The 16,161-nt window shown below is 38.2% G+C and overlaps 1 protein-coding gene across 2 annotated transcripts in view; it reads right to left on the reverse strand.

Annotated features, from left to right (window-relative positions):
* Window positions 1–7,877: 7,877 nt before the first annotated feature.
* LOC125780378 (uncharacterized) overlaps window positions 7,878–16,161 on the reverse strand; it is a 60,450-nt gene continuing 52,166 nt past the window's right edge. For both annotated transcript variants that reach the window (XM_049462678.1, XM_049462677.1), the window contains exon 2: window positions 7,878–9,642. In XM_049462678.1, the coding sequence (XP_049318635.1) occupies window positions 7,878–9,236 (1,359 nt within the window). In that variant the 5' untranslated portion in view covers window positions 9,237–9,642. The remainder of the gene's footprint in view (window positions 9,643–16,161) is intronic.

The following is a 16,161-nucleotide window of genomic DNA, read 5'->3' on the forward strand; positions in this document are numbered from 1 at the left end:
CCATAAATCTTTCGCAGAACCTTTCTCTCGAAAACTCGCAACGTTGACTCATCCGTTGTTGTCATCGTCCAAGCCTCTGCACCATATAGCAGAACGGGAATTATGAGTGACTTATAGAGTTTGGTTTTTGTTTGTCGAGAGAGGACTTTGCTTCTCAATTGCCTACTTGGTCCGAAGTAGCACCTGTTGGCAAGAGTTATCCTGCGTTGGATTTTTAGGCTGACATTGTTGGTGGTGTTTACGCTGGTTCCAAGATAGACGAAATTATCTACAACTTAAAAGTTATGACTGCAACAGTGACGTGAGTGCCAAGTCGCGAGTGCGACGCCTGTTTGTTTGATGACAGGAGATATTTCGTCTTGCCCTCGTTCACTGCCAGACCCATTTCTTTTGCTTCCTTGTCCAGTCTGGAGAAAGCAGAACTAACGGCGCGGGTGTTGAGGACGATGATATCAATATCATTCGGCATACGCCAGCAGTTGTACACTCTTATAGAAGATGGTACCTTCTCTGTTGAGTTCTGCAGCTCGAACTGTTTTCTCCAGGAGCAGGCTGAAAAAGTCGCACGATAGGGAATCGCCTTGTCTGAATCCTCGTTTGGTATCGAACGGCTCGGAGAGGTCCTTCCCGATTCTGACGGAGCTTTTCGTGTTGCTCAACGTCAGCTTACACAGCAATATTAGTTTTGCGGGGATACGAAATTCAGACATCGCGGCATAAAGGCAGCTCCTTTTCGTACTGTCGAAAGCAGCTTTGAAATCGACGAAAATGTGGTGTGTGTCGATTCTCCTTTCACGGGTCTTTTCCAAGATTTGGCGCATGGTGAATATCTGGTCGGTTGTTGATTTACCAGGTCTAAAGCCACACTGATAAGGTCCAATCAGTGTGTAATCTTTCACACAATACGCTCGACAGAACCTTATATGCGATGTTAAGGAGGCTAATCCCACGGTAGTTGGCGCAGATTGTTGGGTCTCCTTTTTTATGGATTGGGCATAGCACACTTAAATTCCAATCGTTGGGCATGCTTTCGTCCGACCACATTTTGCAAAGAAGCTGATGCATGCTCCTTATCAGTTCTTCGCCGCCGTTTTTGAATAGCTCGGCCGGCAATCCGTCGGCCCCTGCCGCTTTGTTGTTCTTCAGGCGGTCAATTGCTATTCGAACTTCTTCATGGCCGGGTAATGGAACGTCTGCTCCATCGTCATCGATTGGGGAATCGGGTTCGCCTTCTCCTGGTGTTATGTGTTCACTGACATTCAGCAGGCTGGAGAAGTGTTCCCTCCATAATCTATGTATGCTCTGGGCATCGGTGGCTAGATCACCTTTGGGGGTTCTACAGGAGTATGCTCCGGTATTGAAACCTTCTGTAAGCCGCCGCATTTTTTCGTAGAATTTTCGAGCATCACCCCTGTCGGCCAGTTTATCAAGCTGTTCGTACTCACGCATTTCGGCCTCTTTCTTTTTCTGTCTACAAATGCGTCTCGCTTCCCTCTTCAACTCTCGGTATCTATCCCATCCCGCACGTGTTGTGGTCGATCGTAACGTTGCGAGGTAGGCAGCCTGTTTTCTCTCCGCTGCGACACGGCACTCCTCGTCGTACCAGCTGTTCTTTTGCACTTTCCGAAAACCAATGGTTTCGGTTGCAGCAGTACGTAAGGAGTTTGAAATGCCGTCCCACAGTTCCCTTATACCGAGTTGTTGACGAGAGCTCTCAGAGAGCAGGAGTGCAAGCCAAGTAGAGAATCGTTCGGCTGTCTGTTGTGATTGCAGCTTCTCCACGTCGAACCTTCCTTGTGTTTGTTGACGTGCGTTTTTTTGCTGCACAGAGGCGGGTGCGAATCTTAGCTGCAACAAGATAGTGGTCCGAGTCGATGTTAGGACCTCGGAGCGCACGCACATCTAAAACACTGGAGACTGTCTTCCGTCTATCACAACATGATCGATCTGGTTGGTAGTTTTTCGATCCGGAGACTGCCAGGTAGCTTGATGGATCTTCTTATGCTGGAATCTAGTACTACAGATAACCATATTTCGGGCCCCGGCGAAGTCGATCAGCCTCAACCCATTTGGGGATGTCTTCTCGTGGAGGCTGGATTTACCGACCGTAGTGCCAAAGATACCATCTTTGCCCACCCTGGCGTTGAAGTAGCCAAGCACGATTTTTACATCGTGGCGGGGGCATCTCACATAAGTGCGCTTCAAGCACTCATAAAAGGCGTCTTTGGTCACATCGTCCTTCTCTTCCGTCGGGGCGTGGGCGCAAATCAGCGATGTGTTGAAGAACCTCGCTTTGATGCGGATTGTGGCTAGACGTTCATTCTCTGGAGTGAATGATAGTACGCGGCGGCGGTGTCTCTCTCCCACCACGAATCCCACACCAAACCTGCGCTTCTTTATATGGCCACTGTAGTAAATGTCACATGGACCTACTCGTCTCTGTCCTTGTCCCGTCCATCGCATTTCTTGGACGGTGGTGATGTCAGCCTTTGTTTTCACGAGGACATAAACCAGCTGGGCAGTGGCACCTTCCCAGTTAAGGGACCGGACATTCCAGGTGCATGCCCTCAATTCGTAGTCCTTATTTCGTTTGCCATGGTCGTCATCAAAAGGTGGGTCTCTCATCCGATGCTGGTTATAACTATTCACTGGGGGTGTTTTTTTACGTGGCGGGTCCCAAACCCAGCGCTCAACCCTATGCAGGGGATGTTTCGCCTTCTCACTTTAGCTCGCCTTCAAAGGGATGTTCTTACGCTACCCAGGGGATACTTGGTCAGAGACCGGAAGTCGTGAGCTGCTTGAGTCATATGTAAAAGAATCGTTTCTAGCCACTCCCAAGTGAATGGCAATCAGAGAACTTTCCTCACTTGCGTGAACTTCTACACATGACTCCATCCTTAGTTGTCTTACATTTTATTAATTTAAGGCATGTAGTTCTATGTAGTCGACTTCATCAATCTGCTGCTGGAGAAAATAGTTTGAGCCGCCGAACTTAAACGAGCAGGTACAATCTTTAATGAAAGTGTACAGCTGCTGGCGTACGCCGATGATATTAATATCATCGGCCTCAATACCCGCGCCGTTTCTTCTGCTTTCTCCAGACTGGACAAGGGAGCAAAGCAAATGGGTCTGGCAGTGAGCGAGGGCATGACGAAATATCTCCTGTCATCAAACAAACAAACGTCGCACTCGCGACTTGGCTCTCACGTCACTGTTGACAGTCATAAATCGTAAATGATTTCGTCTATCTAGGAACCAACGTAAACACCACCAACAATGTCAGTCTGGAAATCCAACGCAGGGTAGCTCTTGCCAACAGCTTCTTCGGACTGAGTAAGCAATTGAGATGTAAAGTCCTCTCTCGACGAACAAAAACCAAACTCGTATAAGTCACTCATAATTCCCGTTCTGCTTTATGAAGCAGAGGCCTGGACGATGTGGTGAAGGACCTGGCTTCGCTTGGAATATCCAATTGGCGCCACGTAGCGAAAAGAAGAAACAACTGGCGCGCTGTTGTTAACTCGGCTATAATCGCCAATTAAGAAGAGGAAGAAGTTATAAAGAAATTTAAAATTGTTAGGCAGTTTTACAATAGTTAGCTCTCAAAATGTGCACGCGAGTTACATATCGTCACCTGAAATGCAAAATAACGTAACAACATTTTCAGAAATTTACAGTGGCATGAATGAAACACGGAATAAAATGGAACATGAGTGAAACAAAATTTTAATATTGGTTAAAACTGGTTTATATATGACCGCAGAACCAGAAAATGTTGAACATATTTAATATTATGTATATAATTTGAAGTAGTGAAGCGTAATCAATAAGACACTCAATTTCGAATTTTTTGATGATACTGTTACGAATTTACTCTTTGCTAGTTCACTTTGTTAGGTTCGTATCTCTGGATTGACAAATAAAATCAACACTGTTTAATTTAATTCGACAACTCTTTATTTCACAACTCGTCTACACTATAGCAGTTTACTCTTAGCACTGATTGATTACGTTGGCGCTGCCACGGCTTATATAGCCACGCACTTCTCGCTGATGCCGACGTGTCCTTCTAGAATATCGCGTCTGGAAATTACCAGAACATACGGCTATACGGCGCCAGACGCAAGCAGACAGTCGCGGCGCCAGACTCAGCAATTGTTTAACTAGACAAGCGGACAGTGCGGCGCCAGATGTCTACAACAAGACAAATGCTATTCCATATACCTACAGCTATTGTTCATAATCAGGGATGCATATAGCAATACAAATAAAACTTAATACTACTTTTTGTAACACTGCCCTCCACTAAAGCCTAATCGTCCCGATTAGGCACAAATCCTCTTGAACCAAATGGGGCGAGCCTCTCCAAATGTACTACTTTCATTTTACATCGTGCTTTTCCATGTCTTTGTATGCGGTATACCACGTCATTAAGTCGTTTCATCACCATATAGGGTCCTTCCCAGGCTGTCTGTAGTTTCGGGGACAAGCCTTTCTTTCGAAGTGGATTGTACAACAGGACCAGATCACCTTCTTCAAAACCTTTTGAATTTGCCGCTTGATCGAACCGGTCCTTCATCTTATTGCTCATCAGATGCGTATGCTGTCTTACCATTAGATGCAATTCATTCATTTCTTCCTTTAAGGCAGAACAATAATCTCCATCATTTCTTACAGCTGTAGGATTCGTTCCAAACTTAAGATCAGCAGGGAGTCGCAGATCAGATCCGAAAATAATCTTTGCTGGCGTGTAACCAGTTGTCTCGTGCTTCGCTGAACGATACGCCAGCAGGAACATCTGGATGCACTTGTCCCAATTCCGTTGATCTTTATCAACGATTTTCCGCAGATGTTCTTCGAGCGTTCGGTTGAATCTCTCTACCATCCCATCTGATTGTGGGTGTAACGCTGTTGTCCGTGTCTTGTGGATGCCCAATAATGTACAGACTTCTTGGAAAATGGAAGATTCGAAATTCCTGCCTTGATCTGAGTGTAATTCGACGGGCACTCCGAACCTTGTTATCCAATTTTCTACAAACGCTTCGGCTACGGTCTTCGCTTCCTGGTTTGGTAAGGCATATACTTCTGGCCATTTACTGAAATAGTCCATGACAACCAGTAGATATTTGTTACCGGCCGTACTGGTTGGGAACGGACCTGCAACATCCATTGCGACTCGTTCAAATGGTGATCCCACGTTGTACTGTTGTAGCCTACCGCGACTTTTGGCTTTAGGACCTTTAGCTGCCATGCACTCTACGCAATTACTTATCCATTCTGCTATGGAATCTCGACAACCGATCCAGTAGAACCGTTGTTTAATCTTCTCTATAGTTTTTGTAATTCCAAGGTGCCCTCCACTAGGTCCATTGTGATATTCTTTCAACACTTTCGGGATCATGGACTTCGGTACTATGATCAACAGACGAGACTGTTTGCCATCTTCACTTTCCCAGGTACGATGAAGGTATCCATTAACGAGGTTTATGCTGTTCCATTGGGCCCAATATGCTTTTGCAGTTGGACTCTCGCTACTTATTTGTTCCTTTGGTGGTCGTACCCCATTTTCTTTGGCTATTATCAGCTTTGCAAGATCAGGGTCCTCTAGCTGATTGATTCTGATGCGGTGAGGAGTCCAATCATCTTCAGGTTCTATATTCAGTAATCGCACGTCGATTATACCTTCTTTTCCTTCTGATTTGGAGCAATGTTTACATTCCAGTGGACAAGGGCGACGTGATAATGCATCCGCATTTTTGTGGTGAATCCCCTTTCGATGTTCCGTTTCGAAGTCGTAATTCTGTAATCTTTCGATCCATCGTGCAATTTGGCCTTCCGGATTCTTAAACTGTAATAACCATTTTAATGCTGCATGATCAGTCCTCAGCAAGAATCGTTGTCCATACAAATACTTGTGGAAATGTTTTACACATTCCACCACAGCTAGTAGTTCTTTTCGCGTCACACAGTAGTTTTTCTCTGGTTTCCCGAGCACTCTGCTGTAATACCCAATTACTCTTTCTTGTCCGTCGATGAGCTGAGACAGGACACCTCCAATTCCATAAGCGCTCGCATCTGTATCCAGGATGAATTTCTTCCCAGGTATTGGATAAGCCAACATCGGCGCCGTACAAAGTAGTTCCTTAAGCTGCTCAAACGCTTTTTCTTGTTCCAACTGCCATACGAACGGGCGATTCTTCTTTGTTAAATCATGTAAACTTCTAGCCACGTTCGCAAATCCAGGTACAAAACGGCGGTAATACGTGCATAAGCCAAGGAAGCTGCGGAGTTCATGTATGTTGGTGGGTCGAGGCCAATCTTTGACTGCTTTTATTTTTCCTTCCTCGGTGTGAATCCCCTCAGTTGACACTTTATGTCCGAGATATGTGACCTGCTTCTTCCATAATGAACACTTCTTGGGATTCAAGCGTAATCCGGCTGATGCTATTCGCTGAAAGACTTCCTCTAGATTTTTCAGATGATCATCAAAACTTTTTCCCATGATGATAATGTCATCAAGATACACCAAACATGTCTTCCAGTTGAGTCCTTTTAACACATGTTCCATCAGTCGCTCGAACGTTGCAGGCGCATTACATAACCCAAATGGCATCACAGAGAATTCCCACAACCCGTCGCCCATACTGAAAGCGGTCTTTTCACGGTCACATTCATCGATCTCGACTTGCCAATATCCACTTTGTAGATCTAATGTAGAAAACCATTTCGCTCCAGACAAGGTGTCTAATAACTGTCTTTCTTTGTGACATCATTCAACTTCCTATAATCTACGCAGAAACGGGTGCTACCATCTTTCTTTTTAACTAAGACGATAGGTGAGCTCCATGGACTTATTGAAGGTTCGATTACACCGTTTTTGTGCATGTCTTCAATAATTTTGTTAGCATCCTCACGTTTTGCTAGTGGAACCCTACGCGGAGCTTGTCGGATTGGTTTAGCGTCTCCAGTATTTATGCGATGTTTGACAATGCCGGTTCTTCCTGTGTTTCCTTCGTTTGCAAATATGGATGCGTATTTTTCTAATAGTTTTTCTGCTTTTAATTTTTCCCTTCCATGCAGTTCGTTCAGCAAATTATTTAGGAGTGTAGGACTTATCTGCTGTGGCTCAATAGTAGGTTTCTGTTCTGACCGTTCGCATCGTGCTATTGCACTTATATTCTGGCACTGTCCAATTACTGCTCCTTTCTTCAGCCTTATAGACGTGTTGAATTCATTCACTACTCTGACCGGAATGGCGGCGTCTTCTCTAATTTTCACAAGCGTTCTTCCTACCAATATGGGTGTATCTATTTTTGTTGGTTCCACAATCCACAACTCTTCAGTCCCACCACCTCCATTCACTTTGGCCCATACAATCGCCTCAGATTTTGGTGGAATACTCTGATTATCATCAACAATCACCCTCTTACTTTCAACGTTGGTCACATATCCGGTGTTTATAGGCATCTCCATGTTCTGGCAAAACAGCATTTGCTTGTTTAAATCCAAAGTAACCCCATGATCAATCATGAAATCTACTCCCATTATAATTTCATCCGTGATTTCTGCTACGATGAAGGTGTGATTAACTTCCAGGGTACCAATCATCACTTTGCAAAACACTTTTCCCGCGACAGCTGCTTCCTCCCCGGTGGCCGTTCGAAGCTTGCAACCGACTAATGGTTTAACCGTTCCTCTTACCACATCCGGTCGGATAATTGAATGTGTGGCACCAGTATCCAAAGTAAGCGTTGACAGTCGTCCATTTACGACGCCGTTGATAGTAAGATTGTTGTCATGGCGACCTATTTGTGATATCGAGATGGCGGGGCAAATAGTTGTGGGAACCAGCTCACGCCCCTTTGAACTGTTCCGTTTTAGTTTAACGACTTGTGAGATGTGGATGCTCCGTCCTCGTTATCTGTTGGTTGTTTCCGTTTTGATGGGTTTACTTTTATATTGCAATTTCGGGCAAAGTGACCCGCTTTTCCACAGTTGAAACATCTTCCTGTTGTATTTACTCGCGGTGCAGCAATTGTCTTCAGAGTCTTCAATATTTCTTCCATCAGCGCCGGTTGTTCCATTTCAACTCTTTGTACTTTGTGTGCTGGTTTACTTAGTAGGGAAGCTGTTTCCTGTGTGAGGGCGTGCGAAACCGTTTCAGCAAACGTTCTTTTTGGCAATGCATATGTGGCGCGTTTGGTGTCCACATCACGAATTCCATTTATGAAACATTGAATTTTTACCCTCTCAATGTAATCCACAGGTGCATCTGCATTTGCCAAATGAGCCAGTCGTTCTATTTCAGTTGCGAACTCTTGCAATGACTCGTTCATTTTCTGACCCCTATTTTGCAGTTCGATCTGGTATATTTGTTTCCGGTGCTCACTACCATATCGTCTTTCTATCGCACTCATCAATGCCTCATAGTTGTCCCGTTCACAGTCTGGAATAGTCTGAAGGATTTCTGCCGCAGGCCCTTTCAATGATACAAACAAGGACGCCACTTTGTCCGCTGCATTCCAGTTATTGGCCATTGCTGTCTTTTCAAACTGAAGTTTGAAAATTTGAAATGGAATACTTCCATCGAATGTGGGTGCCTTCAATCTTTGATTATTTATTGATGGTGCAGGGCCATGTAGTTGCAGTTCTCGCACACGATTACTTAACTGAAGAACTTCTGATTTTAAATTTTCTTCGTCGTTTTTTAAAGTGCTTAATTCGTCTTCAAATTTTGAAAATTTCTCTTGCACTTGTGTATTATTTTCTGTAATCTGTTGTGCCAAACGCTTTTCTAACTGCGTATTATTTTCAGTCATTTGTTGTGTAAGGCGAGACTCTAACTGTGATGTATTTTCAGCTATTTGCGTTATTTGCTGTGCCAGACGATTTTCTGTTTGCACTACATTCTCGGCTATTTGCTGTGCCAGACGATTTTCTGTTTGCACTGCATTTTCTGTTATTTGTGATATATTTTCAGCTATTATTTGCTTAAAAGCCACTAACAGCATGTTCATGTCTGCACTTGATGATGTTCGTTGTTCTTCTACTTTTTCTTCTACCTTTGTAGAAGTTTCTGGCCCATTAAATTCGAACTCGTCCACATTAATTCCATCCGCTTCCATTGCTTCACGTAATCGTGCCTGCAGATCCGCCTTTTGCCCGCTTATCGGCAAATTACGCTCCTCCAGTTCTTTTTTTAATTGCTGAATTCTCAATTCTCCGAATTTAACCATCTTGAATTTGGATTATTTGACAATCCCACTTCTGACACCAATTGTTACGAATTTACTCTTTGCTAGTTCACTTTGTTAGGTTCGTATCTCTGGATTGACAAATAAAATCAACACTGTTTAATTTAATTCGACAACTCTTTATTTCACAACTCGTCTACACTATAGCAGTTTACTCTTAGCACTGATTGATTACGTTGGCGCTGCCACGGCTTATATAGCCACGCACTTCTCGCTGATGCCGACGTGTCCTTCTAGAATATCGCGTCTGGAAATTACCAGAACATACGGCTATACGGCGCCAGACGCAAGCAGACAGTCGCGGCGCCAGACTCAGCAATTGTTTAACTAGACAAGCAGACAGTGCGGCGCCAGATGTCTACAACAAGACAAATGCTATTCCATATACCTACAGCTATTGTTCATAATCAGGGATGCATATAGCAATACAAATAAAACTTAATACTACTTTTTGTAACAATACGTTATTTTGCATTTCAGGTATGCATGGTAACAACCAACAATTGATAAACCTGGCGATGACCATAATGCAGATGCAGATATATAAAAGTAAGTAGTAAGTAAGTAGATTATGTTCAAAAGGCTAAATTTGAGATAAATCAAATATATTTGTTTGATGAGGATAAGCCTTATATTTATAAGCCAGATAGGATAGACAGAGATTTAGTTCGCTTATTAATTGGAAAAATTTATGTACCTATGATATCACATTTAAATGAAAATTGTTCGCTTAACGATATTATAAATAAATACTCTAAAATTAAAGCTTTAGATGACACTAGAACTATACGTATTACACACAGAAAAAACTTAAGCAAACAAAATTTGACTATGAATAAAACGCAATATTTTCACACTAATCAAAACGCAAATGGGAATAGCTCAGTTGCACGCATTAAACCAAATACCAACATGTATAACCAAAATTATCAAAACACAATAATACCAGATTTTCGCGTAGAAGTACTAACAACAATATTACCACACTAACACCTGAACCAATGGAAATAGGTGTACATGAAGAAAACGAATTAAATTTTTAATAACGCCTCAAGAACAAACCTCCCCATAATAAATATAACGATAGAAAAAACTAAAATTAGTTATTATTATATATTATTAGTTATTATAGATATAGGATCAACTACAGGCATATTAAAAGAAGGGATATTATCGGAAAATTATCCCAAAATAACAATGAAATATGCTATAAAATACAAAACTTTAAACGGGATAAATCAAATAAAAAGTGTAGTAACCACACCATTTCCAAAAGAATTTGGATGCTTTGGCTCCCTTCAGTGGAAACTATTGAACTTTTCAACACACAAAATTTTCAGGTATAATAGGCCAAAATTTCTTAAAACCTTTACAAGCAAAAATTAATTGTACGGAAAACTACGTTGAAATTTTAAATAATAAAATTTATTTCGAAGAATTTAATTATTCCCAATACATAGAAAATGTTTGCATTTTGGAACATACTAAACAAAATTATCTAAAAGATAAATTCAATTTTTCCCACTTGAATAAAGAAGAACATCATGCAACCTTAAGGCTGCTCAATGACTTCGAAGACTTTTTCTTTAAAGAAGGAGATAAACTGTCATGCACCAATGAGGTACAGCATGAAATTATAACAACAAATTGTAAGTCTTTATACTCCAAAATTTATAGATATCTCAAATTCATGAAGAAGATATAAAACGCCAAATTGAAGAAATGCTACAACAGAAAATAATTAAAGAAGCAATTCACCCAATAGTAGACAATAGTCCCTTATGGATTGTAGAGAAAAAAGTAGACAATTCCGGGGAAAAAAATAGAATTGTCATCGACTACAGAATATTAAACCAATTTACCGTAGATGACAAATTTCCAATTCCAAACTTAAAATCAATCCTAGACAAACTAAGTAGATCATAGTACTTCACCACCCTGGATTTAGCCAAAGGTTTTCACCAAATCTCAGTTAGAGAGGAAGGCAGAAGAAAAACCGCCTTCTCAACACCATTTGGGCATTACGAATTTATTCGAATGCCATTTGGATTAAAAAATGCTCCATCAACTTTTCAAAGATTGATGAATAGAGTCCTTAAAGAACATATTAATAAAATATGCGTCGTATATATGGACGATATTTTAGTATTTAGCACTTCTTTAGAAGAGCATTTGACAAATTTAAAGCAAATATTCGAAGCCCTAAGGCTGGCAAAGTTAAAAATACAAGTGAACAAATGTGAATTTCTCAAGAAAGAAACTAAATTTTAGGGCCACATTTTAACATTAGAAGGAATTAAGCCAAATCCAGCCAAAGTTAAAATCATACAAAACCTAAAGATATCTAATACTACAAAAAGAATAAAATCATTTTAGGAATGACAGGATTTTATAGGGAATTTATTAAGGACTATGCAAAATTGCACATCATATGACGCAATATCTAAAAAAAGGACAAACAATAAATATACACAACCCACAATTTATTGCAGCATTTGAAAAATTAAAGGATATAGTTACAAATTCACCTATATTGCGATATCCTAATTTTAATAAACAATTTAGGATTACAACTGATGCTAGTAATTTCGTTTTGTCCCAAGATGGTCACCCCATTGCATATACATCAAGAACACTAAATAATCATAAAACAAATTATGCTACTATCGAGAAAGAACTCTGAGGATTGTATTGGCCGTGAAATATTTTACGCCTTATGGCTTTGGTAGGCAATTTGATTTGGAATGTAGCCACCAACCATTGAAATAGCTCATGACAAAATACTCCGGGAAGGACATAAGACTAATGCCCGGTTTCACAGTCCATACTTAAGTTGTGCCTAAATAAAAGTGTCTTAGCTAAGCATTGTTGCAAACTGAGCAGTCGTTTGCGTTTCACAGTCAATGCTTAATTTCTATAAAATTTTATTATGATATATGGCAACGTTGTGGGCAACATACATATGTTTTACAAATGTCATTCATAAAAATATGTTTGAAATATTTAAATTATAACAGACAATACATAAATTTGCGAGGAAAATTATATCAAAAATGGATGAAAACAACAAAAGAACCCCAAATTTCATCACTAGCGAGTCGGAGCACTCATTGGAACTGAAGGAAAAGTATAAGCTGTTATTGAGTGCAAGCGAACGGACACTTGCCCTACGCTACGAAAGATGTCGCTGAAAATTCAAAGCAAATTCAAAACATAAATCAGCTGTTATTTAAGCATTGCTTAAGACTCCAATTTTCAGTGCTTAAGAATAACCTAATAGCGGGATTCTGTAACCAGTCTCTAGTCTCTATTTGAGACATTTTGAGGCATAGTCTCAATTTGAGGCTAGTTACTATTCACTAAACAGTCTCTAGCGTTAGTCTCAAAATATTGAGACCTGGTAGTTAGTCGGTAACAAAACTAAAAAGAGCTCTTATCTGCCATTTTGAACATACTGAATAGAGATCATCATCATGAGACTGTCTCATGTTACAGAATCGCACGGTAAGTATGAACTGTAAAACACTATTTTCCTGTTTTATCTTAAGCACAACATAAGTATGGACTGTGAAACCGGGCATAAGACTTCAAAGATGGTTAGTGAGTTTGGGCGAATATAATTTTTCCATAGAATACATTAAAGGGAAAAATAATTATATAGCAGACTTTTTGAGCAGAATAAGGAATGACGAAATTATTTCCCACATAGAATTTTTCCAAGGAGATGAAGGTAGCAGAATTCAGGATATGAAATTCCAATATTAGATACAATTGTTAACAGGTTTAAAATGCAAATAATAATAATAAAGGAGAAACAAACCACCGTCGAATCTATACTACTACTAACTACAAACGAACAATTTATATTGATCAAAGAGATATTGAAGAAAATGGAATAAGAGACATTATTAGAAAGGAAATATGTAGAGGAAAAGTAGGTATATATTCGAATCTTAGCGAATATTATAAAGTACATAAAATTATTGAAGAAGAATTTGCATCTAATCTAATCGTGAAATTTGTCAAATGTTCTTATTTAGAAAAAGACGTTGACAACGAAGAAGAATTAAGAAAACAAATAGCATTATTCCATAAAAATGAAAGTGGTCATTGTGTAATTATTAGCCACATACGAAAAATTAAAGGATAAATTATATAATTCTTATATTAAAGAGCAAATACATCGGGTAATAAATAATTGCGATACATTAATTTAAATTTGCAGGCGATATTGTGGATATTAATCTCATCATCTTTAGTAGAAGTAAGAGGTAATTTAATTACTAAATAAATATAGTTTAAAAAAACTAAAAAACACGCTTTTAAAGCATATCAAACTAAAAAGTGAAAAATAATTCTTTGTATAAACTAACAATAACAATGAAGGAAAAATTCCTGCATTATTGTGAGAAAAGTGTGGCATGCTCGATATATGAAAAATATATCACAAAGCACCCCACGCTTTTATCACAATAATGCAGGAATTTTTCCTTCATTATTATTGTTAGTTTATACAAAGAATTATTTTTCACTTTTTAGTTTGATATGGTTTAAAAGCGTGTTTTTTAGTTTTTTTAAACTATATTTATTTTTAGTTTTTAAGTTTGATGTGAGAAACCCCAAAATTTGTTAAAATATGAACTATGACATGTAGTATTGGTTAAGTAAATCGATATTTAGGCAGCATTTAATATCTACTCGTAACCTTTCATTGACTATATGTTACATTATTTGCGACCAAGTTCTATTGACGACTTTACGAATTATTACTTTTTAATCGAATCATTTCTTCTAAAGCTTCACTGTTACATGGGGTTTTACCTGGCAACTTTGAACAGTCCAGTTCTTCAATTCGAATACAGTCCAAAGATCTACAACGACTAAGTGCTACATAAGCTCGTCCAGCAGCAAACAGTCGAGAGCCCAGATAAATTAATGCATGTTCTACTGTACAACCTTGCATCTTATGAACGGTCGACGCCCAAATCAGTATGCTATTTAAATGTCACTAAAAGTAGTTTCATATAGACGTTGCATACTTTTAAGCGCATCTTTTTGGTGAGCTGCTTAAACTCACTATCGCCTTCCTACAGTGTCGCTCAAATATTCTACGTTTCAGTACCACTTAAAAAAGTTACAAACATACATACATACATACAAGTGAAGCTAATAAAAGCGTATTAAAAAATAACACAAACTAACGGATACGTAGAAATTTATAATAATAATCAAAGCATACCGATAGAATCTGATTTAATTTTTCATAAAATAGATATTCAAGGAACAAAAAATCTACTCGCATCAATGAAAGATAACATAGATATTTTTAGTGAAAGTCAAAGAAATTACATAATAAATCAAGTAGATACACATATAAGTAAACTAAAAACAATAACACCTACAAGTAGACAAAAAAGGGGACTAATAAACATAGTAGGCAATGCATGTAAATATCTTTTTGGTACAATGGATAATTCTGACCAAGAAGATATCACCAACCAACTTAACACAGTCGATTCTAACTTACAAAATTCTATAACAGAATTAAATCAGCAAATAAAAATTAACAGTCACTTTAACTCAACAATACAGCTTATTAAAGAAACAATAAACTAGAATCAGAAGAATATTCTTTATCAGATAGGAGGATTGCGTAAAGCTATAAGAGATGTTTTGTTATAAAAAACCTATTTAGAAAAATTACGTAAGTTAAATTCAATTAAAAATCATATTGAACATATTCAAACATACAATATATAGCTACAGCACAAAATGGCATAAATGATGCCAATATCCTTACAAAAAATGAAATAGATTATTATAATATAAACAATTGAAAATTAAAACCTTAAGACCGGTAATATTTGAAAAAGAAAGAGAATTAACATTTGTAATCAAAGTACCAAAAATATTTTTTAATATTCAAGTAATAACTATAATACATATCCCTTATTTAAATAAAGAAATAAATGCTGAAATTTCAAATCTATTCAAATATAATGGTAAGATTTATGAGTACAAGAAGAATAAATACATAAATGAATGTACCATATCAAAACACTGTACAATAGATAAGACAGATGACTTAATTACAAATGTCAACAATAATGTCAGAAATAATTAATATTAATGACGAAATTATAATTGTAAAAAATGAAAAAAATTATTTAATTCAAAATAATTGTGGCTCGGAAACATTACAATTAAATGGAAATTATGTAATAACATACAACAACTGTTCAATAGAATTAGCAAACCAGAAGTTTCCAAATAATTACAAAATGTTTAGAAGAATTAAAATTAATGTCGATACATAATTTAATAGAAATAGAAGAAATAAAATACAACAATAAAGTTGTAACATACAGTATACCAAAAGTAGTAATATTAGTAGTAATATTCTTTGCAATAGTATTAATGTGCAATCATTGTAAAAGAAATAAAGAAAGTAAAATAGGGGTGGAGGAGTTACATATGTATATAGTTCCACAAAAAAACAATATGTAATGAAAACCCCAACGTAGACGAAATCATAAGAAAATACTTAAATCAACCCAACAACATTACTGTGTAAAACATTTATTTATTTGTTGGTTTGATTTAAATTGACACTCACATAAATATGTACATATAACGAAAGTGCAAGTGCCGTTGCTTCATAAAAATTGAACAACGATACTTGCAATGTAAACAAATTGTATTTCAACATTGTGGCTTAAATTTCATGCCACCGAACTTAAATTTATTAATACTACATGAAACGTTATTATTTTTATTTTCATAAGCAAAAGTCAAAGTAATATCCAATTACATATGTAGGAATATTTGTACGTCCACTTAAAAAAGTACTTAAGCCATATAAATGTCAATGCACCGAATTTAATACTTGGAAAATTATTAAAATATT

The sequence above is a fragment of the Bactrocera dorsalis genome, chromosome 1, assembly GCF_023373825.1.
Source record: "Bactrocera dorsalis isolate Fly_Bdor chromosome 1, ASM2337382v1, whole genome shotgun sequence".
In the NCBI taxonomy this organism is placed as follows: domain Eukaryota; kingdom Metazoa; phylum Arthropoda; class Insecta; order Diptera; family Tephritidae; genus Bactrocera; species Bactrocera dorsalis.